A 16,426-nucleotide genomic window follows, 5' to 3' on the forward strand; every position below is an offset into this window, starting at 1 on the left:
CTCGACTGCGCCTCCCAGGGTGTATTCGCTGAATTCCTGCCGAAATGTGGATACTTTAACTTCGCCAAAAAATCATGCCTGCCGCGTGTTAGGTTCTATTTATAGAGAATAGCCGAGTCCCCCCAAATCAGATACAAATATTTGGCTACATGTGTAGACCGCCAACACGAGTTCCCTGGCTCCACCCCCCACCCTGCACGACACCTGATGAAATATAGACCCGGTGTCTCTTACTGTGTTTAAACTAGAATCGCATACGCCTAAAGAGGAACTGTATCCTTAGCTCTGCTTTGCTCTAATTTCTCTGCTATTTTTTTTTCGCTTTCTATATACTGTGCCAAGACGTGTTATCTCGCCTTGTTCTCGTAACTCGAAGCTAAAATGGGTTACCTTGGCATCCTTGTATTGGCACTTCTCCCGCTCTCTAGTACTGTATCAGCCATCCCATCACGCCCTTCGATATTAAGTAAAGTCCCATTCCCACCGCTCACCGATTACAAACACCGAATCAATGGCCTGTGGAAGAAAAACAATCACAGAAGCACTGTTCGTCGAGCAACAAACGACTCAGACTCGGCGAACCTATGGGTTGTAGATACCCTGTATGAAGGTCAAGACTTTTTCGAGTGAGTCCACGTTGGCTGTATACACAATAGTTCATTTGTGCTGACTGCGGTTGGAGCCAATTTGATTTCTACACGGGAAGTGATCCTACCAAGTGAGTTGTGAACATGTGCCAGTTCGAACTGAATGCCAATTTAGCGCAGTGGACAAGTCCAATACGTAGATCGCGATACAGCATTTAACGAAAGTCTAGCCTATGTGACGAGCGACGACAAGATTGTTATGAAAGTTGATAATACCACTTGGTTAACCCAGGGACAGAACCGAAAGAGGTTAGTTAGGCTCGGCCACTGGTGGCGGGCAATCACTCAAGAATAATAGCGTGCGAATTCAATCCAAGAAACGATTCAATGGGGGACTTTTCATTCTTGATTTGGAAAAGGCACCTCATGGGTGTGGTTCGTCCCTTTGTCCATCACTGCTTCTCTTGCTCACTCCTCGCTCATAGGTACATGGCCTGCATTCTGGTACGAAAATTAAAATAAATTGCCTCTGTTTTAGTCTCACTCACTTACGACCTGGTTATAATTTTACCTCTGTTTGAACCTAAATAGGACTGTTGGACCAAACTGGCCTGCCGGCGGAGAAATAGATATTTTTGAGGGCGTACACGAAAATACCCGAAACCAAGCGACATTCCATACCGCGGACGGTTTGTGCCTCGCCTTCCAACCATCCTGTTGCTCTGACGACTTGCTTTTGCAGGATGTACGATCACAAATCCACAAAATTTTACTGGCGAGATGCTGGTATGTTGGTTATTTCGAATCTGGAAAAATGAAAGCTAAAAATAGTATCAGGCAAGCAATTGTTATGCATATGCAGACAATAACGCCGGGTGCGGTCTCATCAACGACAGTGCTGCGAGCTTCGGAGCTCCGTTTAATGCTGTTGGGGGTGGGGTGTTTGCGAGTCGGTGGGATTCGAATGGAGTTTGGATTTGTGAGTCAGTGTGGCTTGACTGGCATTCATTCATTCTGACGGCGAATGTAGGGTTCTTCCATCGCTCAACGATCCCGAACGATATTACCAACAAAGTTCCCAATCCCTCACTGTGGGGAAAACCAACGGCATTGTTATCAAATAGCTCGTGCCCCCCGAACAAGTATTTCTGGGACCATCAGGTTTGTTGTCCCTTTTCTCTCCTTTGGGTTTGCTAATACTTGGAATTCGTTAGATCGTCTTTGATATAACCTTCTGTGGTGAGCTAAAGTAACAGAGGAAGAGTGTGAATGTAAATTAATACTCGTCTTCGATTAAAGGTGATTGGGCAGGCGCCTCGTACTCTGTAGACGGATGCCCTGGTACCTGTTCGGACCACGTACTGGACCCCAATAACTTCTATGTGAGTGTGAAATTCGAATGCTAGATAATCGTTAATGAATAATTCGACATTATTTTAGAACACAACTTGGTTAATCGTACGTCCCAAGTTACTTCTCAAAGGTCCAAGCCCATTCTAACGCAATCGTTACACAGAATTACGTTCACGTGTTTAGAAACGCTCATGTGAGCGGGAGTTTGAACGCTGCCATGCCTCGCATATCGCCCATAACCAGTGGCCCCTTGGCTCTCGTCCTGGTGGCGTTGGCAGCGGCGCTGTCGTGGAGCACTTTGGTATGAAGCTAGGGGCCAGTCTATAGATGGAGTTTATTTCGATATTTATGCCCTTACGATTCAAATAAATATACTGTATGCATATGGTTTTGGTATACGATGGAATTCCGAGATCGCCTTGGTCGAAGATCGTCCGTCTCAGTGTGCCTGGATCCTGGACAAGAACGAGACCACCTTGTGTATGCTTGCATGCACCTAGACAAGGTAGGATAAGCTTTGCCTAGGAGCGAACAAGCACAGTTACTCCACTATTTACCTTTAAAGGAGTCACCCCTTTGTTGGAGTAACGGCCTCCGTCTGCCTAAATGTTTACCTTTATGGACATTCGCTTAGAGAGCAGCGATGAGGTAAACACCCCGCCTCATGTGTTTGAAATTAAGGACTTGGCATCGCGCTCGATTTCAGAACTGGACGAACGACCCATCGACGCCTACCCTCCCCCTACCTTCAAATCACTTACGACCCTGCCCATAGACGACCCTACTGGACCACCCATACTTAGTTTGTCCAATTATATTATAATTTTTGGGTGACTCCTGGGAAACGACAAGAAATGATGAACAAAAACGCCGAGCCTTTTCGTGGCCGCAACGTGGTTCTTGTGTTGGGGGCTCTGGCCGCTCAAAGCCATGCACTTTCTCTCCATCTCCCTCGTTCTCCACCTTCCATGTATCTGTCAAAGCCCATTTCAGCCATTAAACGCGCACTTTCTGTCGGACGGAGGCAAAGCTCGAGCCCCACTCCGAACACCAACGACACGGCAAATCTCTGGGTGGTAGACTCGCTATACGAGGGACAGAGTTTCTACGAGTGAGTGTTCTGCGATGCGATGCTAATATCAAGTACTAATGGAACTGGACTCAGTGAGTGGGACTTTTTCAATTACGCCGATCCGACCAAGTACGTTGCATTTTTTTACGTTGGGCGGCAATGCGCTATCCATACTGGGCTGTGGCTGACTATCTTTTTAGTGGAATGGTTGATTACGTCGACCGCGAAACGGCCTTCAAGGAAGGTTTAGCATATGTAACGCCCGATAATAAAATTGTGATGAAGGTTGATAATACCACTGTATTGAAAGCCGGCGAATACCGCAAGAGGCAAGTTTCAGTATTCTTTTAGCAATGGTAAACTGACAGATTGGACTCATTGGATCTATCAGTGTACGAATTCAGACCAAAAAACGGTACAACGGAGGGTTGTTTATCATCGACATCGAGAGGGCTCCTCATGCCTGCAGTACGTCATCGCCCCAAAAGCTCCCATAGTTTGACTGACATCCCCTTCACTTCAAGGCGCGTGGCCTGCATTTTGGTAAGTTTACCTCTTGCTTGCTTGATTGCTCTGCTCATTCCACTCCAGGACTGTTGGTCCCAACTGGCCTCACGGAGGTGAGATTGATATATTCGAAGGCGTACACGAGAGTACCAAGAATCAGGCCACGTTCCACACTGCTTCTGGTGAGCTTGTACTTATTTCTTCGTTTCAGACTCAACTGAGTTCCGTTAGGATGCAAAATCACCAACCCACAAAACTTCACTGGAAACCTTGTTGTATGTTCCCCATTGTTTATTTCAAGTCGATTGCTAACACAGTCGGTTATAGTCGGATGACTGTTCGCACGACTATGGAGGAATGGGATGCGGCCTCATAAACGATAGCGTTGCGAGTTTCGGAGCTCCGTTCAACGCTGTTGGTGGGGGCGTATTTGCTACGAGATGGGATGACGATGGCGTTTGGGGATGTAGGTGTACGCTCTCTTTGGGGTGCCCATGGTTTACTGAGGATATGTTGTGCAGGGTTCTTCCATCGTTCTACAATTCCACGAGATATCACAAATAACACTCCCAACCCTAAGAACTGGGGGAAGCCTACCGTTTTACTTTCTCCGGAAAGCTGCGACCCCAAGAAGTATTTCTGGGATCACGTTGTATGTTTAACTCTCTGTCGCCTTCCCATTCATGGATGCTGATTGGTTCCACAAGATTGTATTTGATATCACCCTCTGTGGTAAGAATGACTAACTGTAACTATCTCTTTACGATATTGACCTTTTCTGATAGGTGATCTGGGCGGTCCTACCTATGCAACGAGTGGATGCCCTGGAACATGCGCGGAACAAGTTATGAGCCCTTCTGTTTATAATGTGAGCCCTTTTTGCGCACCATTCTTAACAGAAATTGACTATACAACGCAACTCTAGAATGCTTCTTGGTCTGTAGTAAGCACTTGTCCACTTCTCATTAAATAGGCAACCCCTGACAACTTGTTCGTTCACAGAACTACGTGCATGTATTCCGCAATTCTAAAGTCCTTGGTTCTATACCTTCCTCTGCACACATGACTTCACGCCCGTTGGATACAACGTTCTTGCTTTGGACTCTGCTCTTCGCGTGTTGGGCCTGGCGCTCGTTTAGATCTGTTTTGACGAACTAGCTATGTATTTTTGTTATAACACGACCGCTTTTGCTTTCTTTGCACCTATTCAACATGTTGGATGATGAGATGATAAATATGTAGACTTTTGTAGTACATGACTTTAGTATCAATTATTGAATATTTCCACAGAGATCTGGTGAAATTTGTATCGAGGTCAGATGTGCGTCATTGACAGATCGGCGAGAGACTTGCGATCGTGTGTAAAACGAGGTGAGTGCATGCGTAATTAGAGGCGCCCAAAGCCTGTTAAATCTGAACTGTAGTTAGAGCAATCAAAATAACGTTGATAGTACAATATTATTACAATTGTCCTCAAGCTATGGATTGACATGGGTGTCTATATGTATCTTAACAGCATATTGCGCAGTGGTCATGGAACGTCCAAGTTCCAACACCGTGAAGAATTGGCCGAAGTCAAGCGTATTAGTTGCGTTCGATAGCTATAACACTTTCTCTTATTTGACTACCCATACAACAAGCATGATTCCATTTAGTCCCTAATATATACGCAACCACCGAGCCGTGGTCAAACCCTTAAAAGCTCTGCTACTCCGTCCATTCCGGCGCACTGACCTCCCATCCCAGTTTCAGCTCCACCTCCTCCCCGGCACCAATAGCACACAGCCACTGGATTGCACCCTGGCCGGCCACATCAGGGGGCGCCCACTGAGCTCGCACGCCCCTCTGAGGCCGAACTCAGACTTCTCCGCGACTTTGAGCACCACCGCTTTCCGTGGGCCTATGGTTTTCTCGTAGCCCTTGGGGTGAGACGACTTTCACTTTGAGGGTCTCGAGGTTGCTAACGGGCACATGATCAATTATATGCAAGGCTGGAACCACCGTCGAGCGAGTGTTTCGTATATTAATTTGCTGGGAGTACTTTGTTATTATTTGCTTGGCTTGTTTTTGACGCCCGGGGAAATTGAATCCGGGCTCCGATGTCGTGTGTTTGTGAGTTTGAACGGGCACATAGGTTACACGGAGTGTGGGGTCGGTGCCAAGTGAGAGTTGGAAGGAGTCATTTGTTGGAACATCCTTTAATCATCAATGGTCAAAACGAACCCTTCTTCGAGGGACCAAACACGCTCACTTGAATCTGGCTCTTGGATACAAAACTATCCCCTATAAATACACTAGCCTCTCCCGGAAGAAACGTATATTCACTTGAGCCGACGATTTTGCACTACGAGCGACCTATCATGAGTTTATATTGCTTAAGTCCGTTATGAAAGACTCACCCGTAGGAATACGGCTTCATCCTTTCGTGGTATGCAAATCCATTCGGGGTTTATCTGGAGGTCTAGCGAGCATATAAGCACTTTATGGTTTCCTTCGTCGCTCGGAATGTTGCTAATCCCTGGGATTTTGAATGTTGCACTAAGTACTCCTGTATCAACTTCGCTTGCTTGACGAATGGTCATTGAAGTAGGTTTATCCTTTATAACTGGAAGGATTGGCGAACACGGACGTCCTCGTGAGGCTGAGCGATCTGAACTTTCCAGCACGCGAGCAATTCTTATTGGGGATCGAGATAAGGATCGAGATCTAGATCGGGACCGGTACTGTTCTCGTCGTTCTGCCATTGGTGGCACGCCAATACGCCACGTTGATAATATTGGCATGTTAACCCCACGATAGGGTGCTGCTGTCGATAATGTTAGAGTCGCCTCTGACCAATCTTCCCCAGTTGTTTGAGTAAGCGACGCTCGGTAATGTAGCATAACAGTAGACGGAGAGTTGGGAGATGAAGACATCGAGGCTCGGACTTCGTAAATTGGAGTCCAACTTGCATTCCATACAACTATTGGTGCCAATACAAGTATTAATTATCCGATGGAGTTATTTGTTATTTTCAGACTCACCATATGTTAGTATCAGTTCTGCTCTGCCTTCTTCCTCGGATATCACGGTGACAGTGACCTTGGTGCGTCTGTACGCTTGGGGTTTGTGCTCCGTTTGTTTCTTCTGTACTGTGCGAAACGTCTTTTTTGCTCGTTTGATATCCAAGTCCAGCTCCCGTATCCTTTTGTTTAGTGCATCTTGTCGAGACCCATACATATCCAGAAAGTCATCCAGATCTTTCACGCTATAGTTTTGGCTACTCAATGAGCTGCCGTATGCTTGCAGAAACGAGACCTGGCTCTCAACTGTGCTGCGTTGCTTCTCTAGAGCCTGTATCGTATCGTAGCATTCACTCTCCTCTTCGTTACCTTCATCACTACTTTCATCGTGTTTTGGATAGAGTCGAGACTGCTTATTGGGAGAATGATATACAACGTCGAAAATGATGGCAGTACCAGTCCCTTGAACGCGCAAGGAGTCTTCGACAAGAAGGCTTGGGAGATGCTCGGTGACAATCTCGTTTTGTCCTTTTTGGATCACGAGCACCAATCCATGAATGGAGAAACGCAACTCTCGCTATACTACTCACCTTGAGATGAAGTTGGACATGACGTTTGATCTCGGCTTGACCTGTCTGAAAGACTGTAACAGAGTCAATCAAATGATCTTGCTCCGAAGCATTGATTTTAACTCTGTGAGAAACAGGTGAATCGACCATAAGTGATAACGAAGGAGTGTTGTTGAACTCTCAGCCCATGGGCATCACTCCCGGATATAAAGGTTACAATACCGTGGCGAAGCTCATTCGTGGTCCTGTGTTAGATAAGAAGTAAACAACAACAAAGCAAACAAAAATCATAGCATTCGGGGCTTTTGGGCAAGTTTGAACCCCCGATCAATTGGCTCGTACGTGAGAAAGCCAAAAGCTTATGTTTGAGTTAAGAGTAATTGGAACTAATTATACAAATTTTAGGGGCCACGAGTTACGAATCTCAGGAGACTATGTATGCACACAACCGTAGTACACACACGTATTGCCAGGCTACAATTGAATAGCCGTTAGGATTAAGTATATTACCTGCCTCTTGGATCTTCGTATAGCTGATTTTGCACTATTATTATAGCGAGTAAAGTAGGATTTCACCTTGAGGCTGAGACTTTTAACGCTATTGAGGGTCGAAGTTAGCTTGCGTATAGGAAAACATAGAAATTAGGTTGCTCAAACTATAGGCCTAGGACGTGGCCTTTAATGTTAATCTGAGGTATATCGTTGAGTTTGGTCAATACACACGATGTGCGCGTGCTACATGAGAGTATTAACTTAGTAATGGCGGTTATAGTTGATGAATTCGAAGTTGAATAATGGTATGGATGTTTCCAGCAATCGTGTCCTGTTCGGTTAGAATGCACGTAGTTCATTTATTGTTAAATTGTTGACTCGTCCAATGCGCTTCGCCGCTATTAGGATTTCATATATGTGACACAGCCTAACCGAGATGGCATGGTCCGTGCGCGCATTCTGGGTATTTATACCTTAGATCTGGCAACTGATCAAACCATCTCTTGTGCTCGGGCACGCGCTGACACCAGTGAGGTCTTTACCGAGGTTCAGCTATTTGCTGGTTGCAAATTAACTACCAAACCCGTCTCCTCTCCGTAAGGAGTTGAGCAATTTTTGGCCAAGTTTACACACATTGTATTTTTACGGATAATTAAAGGCCTAACCCTAGTCACGGCTTGATTCTTTGACACGTGACCGTGACGCGGGCTCGCGTTTATTGTATTCTTGATTACCACCATGCCCCGGAATAAGCAATCTGCCCAAGATGTTAAGCCTCTCACTCCTGACACATACACGACCCCTATACCCGAAATATTTCAACAAGTCCAGGCATCGACTGCCAATCACAATAAAAACTGTGTAGCTCTTGCCAAATTGTTTAGCGGATGTGCTGGGATCTACGAGGAGGTTCAATCACGAGGAGGAGGAATCCGTTTGACTGGAGAAAAGGCCTTTCAACTTATGTTCGCGAGGATGGTCAACAGCGTCCTGCCTATCAAGAAGGGCGTTTCCAACGCAGACAGAGTGATTAGATTTATTGGGTCGTTTGTCAAATATATTACCGACAAAGGTCAGTAGCCCGTTTTATCGACACTAGCCTATATCTAACAGTTATAGGCAGCCGCCCAACAGAAGGCCAAGGAAAACGAAGAGAACCCAGCTGATAGCGACGAAGAGGATGACGATACCCCAGCCTCGCGTTTCGTCACTTATCTGTTGAAATACGTGCTTCAAGGTTTCGTAGCTAAAGACAAAAATATCAGATACCGCTGTGTTCATATCACCGCCGAGATGATTTCCGGGTTAGGGGAAATTGAGTAAGTTTGGCATTGTAAACTCGATACCAACCCATTAACGCCAAACTTCTTCAGTGAGGACATTTATGAGAGTTTAAGAAGTTCTTTGCTAGATAGAGCGCAGGACAAAGAGACGTTCGTTCGTTTGCAAGCAGCTATCGCACTGGCGAAGCTGGCTCGGGGCGAAGATATGCAAAGGGAGCAGCGAGAGGTGTATTTGTCTGACGTTCTGATTGACATGATACAATATGATTCTGCTCCGTAAGTTTCTGAATTATCGCTACCTACGATTTTACTCATTCTTGTACAGTGAAGTTCGCCGAGCGGCACTCCTAAATTTTGCTCCTACTCAAAGGACACTAAAAACCATACTCGCCCGAACACGAGACGTAGATACCACTTTGAGGAAGCTTGTGTATCATCATGTCTTATCAAGCTTAAAACCCGAGGTCTTATCAGTAGCACAGCGAGAAGAGGTAGTGAGCAACGGGCTTGGTGACCGTGAAGAAAGTGTGCGCGGTGCAGCTGCTCGAATGATTGGTACTTGGGTGGATGCCAAGAATGGAGATCTGCTCGAGGTAAGCACATTTTAATTCGCCAACAGGATGACAATCAACGATCTTTCAGTTCCTAAAATATTTTGACCTACTGAAAAGTAAAGTCGCCGAAGATGCATTACTCTCGGTTTTCCTTGCCCGTCCTGAAATTCATGACTCTGTCCAGTTTGGAGGTGCGTCTGGTATTCTCTTGCTGATTCCCGGTATTGACCTATATCGAAAGATGACTATTGGAGCAATTTGACACCTGAAAAAGCATTCCTTGCACGAGTGTTTATTGACCGTTGCGTTGCCGAAAAGGACAACGAAAGGTTGGATAGGTCGCTCCCCGTGGTAACCATGTTTGCGTTCCGTATACAACAAGAGTACAACAAACTTTTGGAAGTGTTACGCCAGCTCGAGGTTCGCAATAACAAAGACTCCGAGTCAAGTGATGAAGAGGACGAAAAAAAGGATGTACAATTGGAGGAGCAGGCTATCGACGGAGAGCTAATACTTGGAGAACTTCTCGGTTTTGCTGTCAATTTGGACTATGGAGATGAAACTGGAAGGAGAAGAATGTTCCAGCTTATAAGTCTGTGGGTCTTACTACATTGCTTGTTCGTTAAGCTAATCGTAAGCGCTATAGGGGATATGTTGTCACAAGAGGCTTTGCCAGTCGGTTTATTAAACCGGGGCCTGGATGTCTTACTTAAGCTCTCTGAGAATGAGCGTGATATGATTCGGGTGGTCGTGGAGATTGTTACTGAGCTACGGGACGTGCTGATTAAGGATGGTGATGCTCAAGTACGCCCCCCATATAAATGAAGGCATTTGTAACTTACCCACTTTGTTAGCTCGAGGGCGTACAAGCCGCCGACGATCGCACAACCCAGTGGGGTGACGAAGAGCGGACCCAGTTGGGTACAAGGCCAACAGAGCCTGAACTCAGTGAAGAGGACCTCATGCACAAACTTGCTATTGATTTGCGTTGTGTTACGCTATGTGTTGGGATGTTGGAGCGAGTGAATTCGGTTAGTAGTAAACACATTCGCGCAATTAGCATTTATTAACGGAATAACCAGACCCTTCAAGAAAATTCGGCGCTGCACGGATTAGTGCCCGAATTGATTATTCCTAGCATCCAAAGCAAACACCCTCAATTACGGGAGAAAGGACTCGTGTGTCTGGGCCTGTGTTGCTTGATTGACAAGGTTAGTTAATTCAATTTAGTGGGTGGGTGCGGTATACCTAGCTCACGACCATAATTAGCGCATGACTGCTGGTTCTTATCAGCTTTTTGTCAACCAAGTTCAAACTGCATCCACTGAGGTGAAGAAGAAGGTTCTGCCAATCTTATACGACTTGATTATGGTCCATCATGACGCCGAGTATTTACGGGAGCCCCGAATGATTAACTTTTTAATGCACCAGCTGGAAGACGAGGAGGAGGAAATTCAAGCGATTACTTGCGTCGGGTTTGCCAAACTGCTGTTGGCTGGAATCGTAACGGATGATAAGGTATGTGGGTTCGCCTTGGCGTTAGGGCCGCTCTAATCAAGTCCCGTTAGGTACTACGCAGTTTGGTTGCATCCTACTTGCAACCAGACACCGTGGACAATCAGCCCCTTCGACAATGCCTTAGCTACTTTCTGCCGGTTTATTGCTACTCTTCATCTAACAACCAGCGCACCATGCAAAGAGTGAGGTCTTGCCTGGTCGTACACACCTATTTATACTAAGACTATGGCTTATATAGGTGTTTATGGTCCTCTTCAAACTTCTCTGTGAAGTATATCATGACAAGGACGATTCTCAAGAGATGATTACTCCTGCCCAGCTAGGAGCACTCTTTTTGGATTGGATGGATCCGTTGAAAGTTGTGTGAGTCGTCTGACCTAGTCTATGTGCCCCATCTCTTTGACTTACCATTTTGGATATAAACAGAGAAGTCTTGGGACAGAAGCATGATGACTCCGTACACGTAGATGTAGGCTGCGACATAATCAGGGAGCTATTTGAGAAGAACATGGAAAGTGAGTATCAACATAACCAATTTCTTCCTGTCTTGTTCACCTGCTTGTAATCCAGAGGAAGTACGCAAAGTGCTGGTTCAGTTACTCGGGAAGCTATATCTTCCAGACCAGCTCAGCGATGCCAAGGTCCTTAGTCTTCACTTGTTGATTATGAATCTCAAGCTCGTGAGTACCCGGTATAACATTCAGCTCGCTCTTACATTTTCCTTTACTAGCGCCGACCATTGAGAGATGCACCCAATCGTAATGCATTTACCAAATTTGAAGCATCTTTCAGGAAAAAATACAGTGCTCAACTTACAGGCATGAGCGAAGCGGACCACGCTGCGTTCCAAGAGTCGCATATCCAGGAGCTCCAAAGTTGGATCGATGAAATCGAGGCCGACAGTGATGCTGAAGAGTACGCGCACCCTGATGCGACGCAGGAAGGAAAAAGAACCAGTCGGGCCAGGAGGGTCAAGTCCGAAGCAGCTTCCAGAGCCGAGTCTGTGCATCAGGAAGAGGCAGCGGAGGGATCTGCGGCCGACGAAGAAAAGCCCGAGGTTACAGCAGAAGAGCCGTATGATGGCGAGGAAGAGGAAGAGGAAGAAGGCGAAGAGGAAGAAGAAGAGGATTGAGAACAATGCACTGGTCAGGTTGTAGTACATTGTATTTATCTATTCTATCATATTCGGTGTGATGTATGCTCGGCAACGACTTGTGAGGGTTACATGAACACATGTATCCTAAATCGTATAATCTGTATCGTCTACTACTCGACTTCAGCCATCAAGTGGGAGGATGCTATGCGAAGCGCCTGCAGGACATTAATCTGATGCACACTTGGGCTGCTTATTACATGGAATCCTCTGGTTCTTAGTTCAAAAGATCTCGCTATGTTTCAGACAACACCGATCATCATTAATCGTATACCCCAGTACTAAGACCACTTTTAATACAAACGTATCATAGCCGCAGACATCTGCAAAACCGTACATAGAGCCAAACAAAAATATAAAACATACAGAAAACGAATAGAAACCCCAAAATATCCATTCCTACAACGCTTCCTAGGAATTATGTGCACCTATATGCCAACGCACACCTACCCCTCCATCGCATCTAGCCCAAAGTCTCTCAGGCCCTCTCCCACTCCGTTTGTCGATCCGGGAGGTTGTGCTCCAGCTGCCATGGCGGCCGCCGCATTAGTTGCAAGGATCTTTTTCATGAGATGGTCAATTTGGTTCTTGTGGATCCTGTGGTGCTCTTGCCAGCCTTTCCATGGGTGATGAGGATGCAGTTGGGCAAAGCGCTGGAAGATAGCGTCAGACGTTCCTTGTGGGCCAGTAGCAAAATATCGAGCCAGTAAAAGGTCATCTTCATTGTCGTAACGCTTGCGTTTCTGAGGCGGTCCTTGTGGAAGTGGTTGGTCGGGGGCACTGGTAGAGGTGGATGCGGCAGCACTTGTTGAAGGATGAGAGAACGAAGTAGTTGGGGGTTGGTTGGCAGCCATGGACGGATCGGCCTCGAGTTCATGTTTATGCCGGCGCCAATATTTCATCCATGATGCGCGAGAATGATGTGGGGCCTAGATACCAAGCCAATACATAAGCTTTAGACAATGCGAAACCTAGCATGAACCCACCCGCTCGGCCACGTCCTTCCAAAACTGGACCATATCGAGCTCCGGATTCTTGCGCCGGCGGTAGTGCAAAAACTTCATCAAGAAGGTTACGTCTGTCTCGGTAAACGCGATTCCTTTGCCTGTCGTGCTTCGGTACAAGGCTCTAGGTGGAGTCGGGCTCCGGTCTGTACGGCCCAGCCCCACGACCGAAGGTCGGACCGAGGTAGATGGAGCAGCAAGTTGGTGTGTTCCTGCTCCATTGCTCGGAGGCGGGGGGCCTGTTCGATCTTCAGAGACAGGATCATCCATAGTGTACGCCCCCAGTCGAATCTGGTGTTTATTGCAGTAGCGACGCCACGAATAAAAGGTATGGTGGGGTGCCTTGACAGCCAGACGTTCACATATCTCTCGTAGCGAAAGAACCAGACCTTGGTTCTGACAATATTCGATATAGGACTTGAGATATTGGACGTCATCGGCAGTGAAGAGATTACCACCATGTGTGGATTTGACTACCCGTGCTGGAGGGTCGGGCGAACGAGCAGGAGGTCCTCGGGCTGAAACTAGCTTTTGTGGGTCAACTTTTTCAGACAAGACCTACGGAAGGGTTAGGAAAGTACAGAAAGGATGTGAATAGGCATACATTGCGAGTGCGACCGCTACGGGTGCGCTTTCGCCCACGAGGTTCTTCTTCCTCTTCCGGTTCAGCAGGCTCTGGGCTTTGTGAGGGGTTCTCGGGCTGAGAGGGTGCGACGGTTTGCGCAGGAGCGGGAATGTATTCGTATGGAAGCTGCTGAAACTAGATGCAAGTCAGACGTGGGTTCACTGAATGCGGAATGAAACTCTTGACATGATCATAATACGATGGCTCTGCATCTTCTCCTGGTGCTGCCCAGCCCTGTTCATCGCCGGGATAGCCAGGGTAGGGTGGATAGGCCGAGCCTTCGATAACCGGTACGGTGAGAGCCGGATATTGTTGGTTAGTAGCCCATTGGGTTGGGGGAGGTGCACCAGTGTAGTACGGCTGCTGAGGTTGGGTAGGATAGTGTGGATGTTCAGGCCATTGCTGATACTGGATCTGGGCGGTAAAGGCGGGTCCAGGGGGCGGAGCAGGGTCTGTGCGTCGGCGGCGACGGGTGGCAGCGCGAGGAGACTCGGGGTCTTGGGGCGGGGTTGAGGATTGGCGGGAGGCGCGGGCTGGTGGTCGGGGGCCCGGTCACGCTCGGTGCCGTCAACCTTGAATCCGGCATAATTGGTTCTAAACGTTTGGAGTTGACCTGCGGTTATGCACGCATGGACCCATTGCGCGTTGAGGACAGTCTTGCCGCGCTTGGCGCTGTACTGGCGGTAGAGGTTTTGACCCGACTCTTTGGTGGGGTCCACTGTGACGGTGTCAGGGGACTGCACCGACGAACCCAACTCTAACTTACCCAGAATGTACGGGACTGTGCTGTATGCCGTAGCCACGACCCCGCTGTGTTTCTGCTCACTGTAAGTTTTTATGAAGCATATGTATATAGAGTTTGCATACCTCAATCAAGCGAATAATCTCATCTCGCCCAGGAACATCTTTCTCAACATACATTGACAGCGGCGCGCCGTTATGAGGTCGACAAACAGCTCCGGATTGTCGTTGGCAGCAACATGTTGTACTGGTGGGTGCGGTTGCTGTGGCTGTGGCTGTGAAGCATGTGTCGGCGCCGGCGCAATCTGCGGCGGGACCACGACCGCACCCCTTCCTATCGGGTTTCGACTCCGGCGGTTCTGCTGGGACATCTGCAGCGAGAGGTCGTGTCAGGGGTCCGACCAAGTGGTTGCTGGGAAGAGGGCAACATGACACGTAATCAAATACTATTACGTCATATACACTGCAATTGGCAACCACCACCAAACTCCCCAAATGAGCTCGCTGAATGATCAGGACAGCCTGAATCCATATGCATGGTTTTTTCTCACTTGGCTATTATAGATCATTCGAATGTAGCCCTATTTTCAGCTGTGTGAATCGCATACCCTAATATACGCCTTCTGAGGAAAGCCCTGGAGCCGAGACCACGGTTGGTTCTAAAAGCCTGGTCAAATATTTGTTTTCGCCTGGCCAATTGTACCATCAATTACAACGCAACTATAACCACTGTGCTATGGTACATGCATTATGTGCATTACTTCTCAAACTCTGCTTCGGCTGCATCCGCCATAGCTCCAAGTGTCACGAACTTGAACGTGTATGAGGCCGGAGAGTTCCTTCCGATAGTTACGTCTACCCTATCGTGAATAACCAAGACCTAATTCTAATCAGAAAACTTACTTTCTCTGGCAATCCAAGAGGACTTGAGCCCAAGGTTATTCGCTGGCGCATGGTCATGGAACAAGCTTTGTGCTGTAACCAAAACCTCCTCCTTTTCAATACCAAAATTCTTTTTGATCTCTTTTAACGCGTAAAGAAAGTTCCTCTCGTCAGGTTTGTAACTTCCTACATCCTGCGCAGTTACAATCTGACTAAACTTGGCACCTTCGCTGTCCAGCTTTTGTACAGTGTGTTTGAAAGTTTCGTTGTCAACATTGGAGTATGGCGAGCTTGTAGTATTTGGATAATTTGGCCAGGGCAGTGCATGTGTCAGGGAATGGTCTCCAATTCCGGATGGACTGTCCGAATGCCTGGTCGAGTTCGGGGGTACTTTCGACTCCTAACCTTGCCGCGAGACCCTTGTGCGTGTTTGCAAGTATATCGGAGTAAATCATATCTGGGTGCTGGCGTTGAAGCTCCGATTCGACCTCTGATAAAAAAAAAAAAGGAACGGTTAAGACAAAGTTATATGCGTGTTAAAGGATGGATCATACCCTCGAATGCATCTAATTTCTCCCTCCTAGTCCATCTAGAAGTTTCGTTGGACCGGTTAAGCAATGGTTCGATCCCATCGATGACACCAGACTCCCAGTCCTACTCGTAGGATAAATTTAGACGAGGGATCTTCAAACTTGTCATGACCAAGACAAAGATACGCACAATCAACGTCCCATAGACATCAAAATTCAAAACTTTAAAGTCCGAGAGTTTCTTGTTCTCTGGGTTTTGAATGTTCGACATGGGCGGAACTTATTGGCTGTCGAGAGTTATGAATAATGGATGGCGTATCTGGAAATTCAACCCCGCCTTGAGTGGAGGTTTAAGTACTGGGAGGATGTGAGTGATGATGTAATTCCTCTCTTTCGGCGCGCAATGCGCACGAGTCATGTAGCTTCTATTCCCTTCTATCTCTAAAAGGGATGGGATTCAATGGTTGCGCGAGTCAGATGGAAATACGGGACCGCGCATATAACCGATCATTCGACGGCATAGCACTACCGAGGGGTCAGATGGGCCATATCAT

The 16,426-nt window shown here is 47.2% G+C and overlaps 4 protein-coding genes across 4 annotated transcripts; 2 read left to right on the forward strand and 2 right to left on the reverse strand.

Moving 5' to 3' along the window:
• Positions 1 to 381: 381 nt before the first annotated feature.
• RhiXN_00520 (glycoside hydrolase family 16 protein) lies at positions 382 to 4,677 on the forward strand (the record flags this gene model as incomplete). Its single annotated transcript, XM_043320339.1, has 27 exons — positions 382 to 626; positions 683 to 718; positions 768 to 896; positions 946 to 1,022; positions 1,073 to 1,091; positions 1,179 to 1,276; positions 1,330 to 1,373; positions 1,425 to 1,566; positions 1,618 to 1,748; positions 1,802 to 1,826; positions 1,887 to 1,969; positions 2,028 to 2,045; positions 2,104 to 2,241; positions 2,577 to 2,742; positions 2,793 to 3,051; positions 3,106 to 3,141; positions 3,213 to 3,351; positions 3,417 to 3,480; positions 3,537 to 3,555; positions 3,604 to 3,701; positions 3,751 to 3,794; positions 3,847 to 3,985; positions 4,041 to 4,171; positions 4,227 to 4,251; positions 4,305 to 4,387; positions 4,445 to 4,462; positions 4,522 to 4,677. The coding sequence occupies 27 exons, from the start codon at positions 382 to 384 to the stop codon at positions 4,675 to 4,677; spliced, it is 2,562 nt and encodes an 853-aa protein (XP_043179351.1).
• A 699-nt stretch (positions 4,678 to 5,376) lies between these two features.
• RhiXN_00521 (mucoidy inhibitor A) lies at positions 5,377 to 7,240 on the reverse strand (the record flags this gene model as incomplete). Its single annotated transcript, XM_043320340.1, has 5 exons — positions 5,377 to 5,715; positions 5,771 to 5,863; positions 5,919 to 6,481; positions 6,543 to 7,038; positions 7,112 to 7,240. 5 exons carry the CDS (start codon positions 7,238 to 7,240, stop codon positions 5,377 to 5,379), a joined length of 1,620 nt encoding a protein of 539 aa, XP_043179352.1.
• A 1,080-nt stretch (positions 7,241 to 8,320) lies between these two features.
• RhiXN_00522 (mitotic chromosome condensation-like protein) lies at positions 8,321 to 12,069 on the forward strand (the record flags this gene model as incomplete). Its single annotated transcript, XM_043320341.1, has 15 exons — positions 8,321 to 8,654; positions 8,706 to 8,901; positions 8,956 to 9,141; positions 9,191 to 9,458; positions 9,508 to 9,610; positions 9,661 to 10,011; positions 10,066 to 10,223; positions 10,274 to 10,450; positions 10,502 to 10,630; positions 10,689 to 10,937; positions 10,988 to 11,119; positions 11,176 to 11,300; positions 11,364 to 11,452; positions 11,508 to 11,617; positions 11,668 to 12,069. 15 exons carry the CDS (start codon positions 8,321 to 8,323, stop codon positions 12,067 to 12,069), a joined length of 3,009 nt encoding a protein of 1,002 aa, XP_043179353.1.
• A 467-nt stretch (positions 12,070 to 12,536) lies between these two features.
• RhiXN_00523 (BRCA1 carboxy-terminus (BRCT) domain protein) lies at positions 12,537 to 16,143 on the reverse strand (the record flags this gene model as incomplete). The annotated part of the gene is made up of 12 exons (XM_043320342.1): positions 12,537 to 13,019; positions 13,077 to 13,652; positions 13,699 to 13,854; positions 13,906 to 14,216; positions 14,276 to 14,437; positions 14,486 to 14,537; positions 14,587 to 14,872; positions 15,222 to 15,315; positions 15,364 to 15,632; positions 15,748 to 15,832; positions 15,897 to 15,996; positions 16,063 to 16,143. 12 exons carry the CDS (start codon positions 16,141 to 16,143, stop codon positions 12,537 to 12,539), a joined length of 2,655 nt encoding a protein of 884 aa, XP_043179354.1.
• Positions 16,144 to 16,426: the final 283 nt, after the last annotated feature.

This window comes from Rhizoctonia solani, chromosome 4 (genome assembly GCF_016906535.1).
Source record: "Rhizoctonia solani chromosome 4, complete sequence".
Taxonomy (NCBI): domain Eukaryota; kingdom Fungi; phylum Basidiomycota; class Agaricomycetes; order Cantharellales; family Ceratobasidiaceae; genus Rhizoctonia; species Rhizoctonia solani.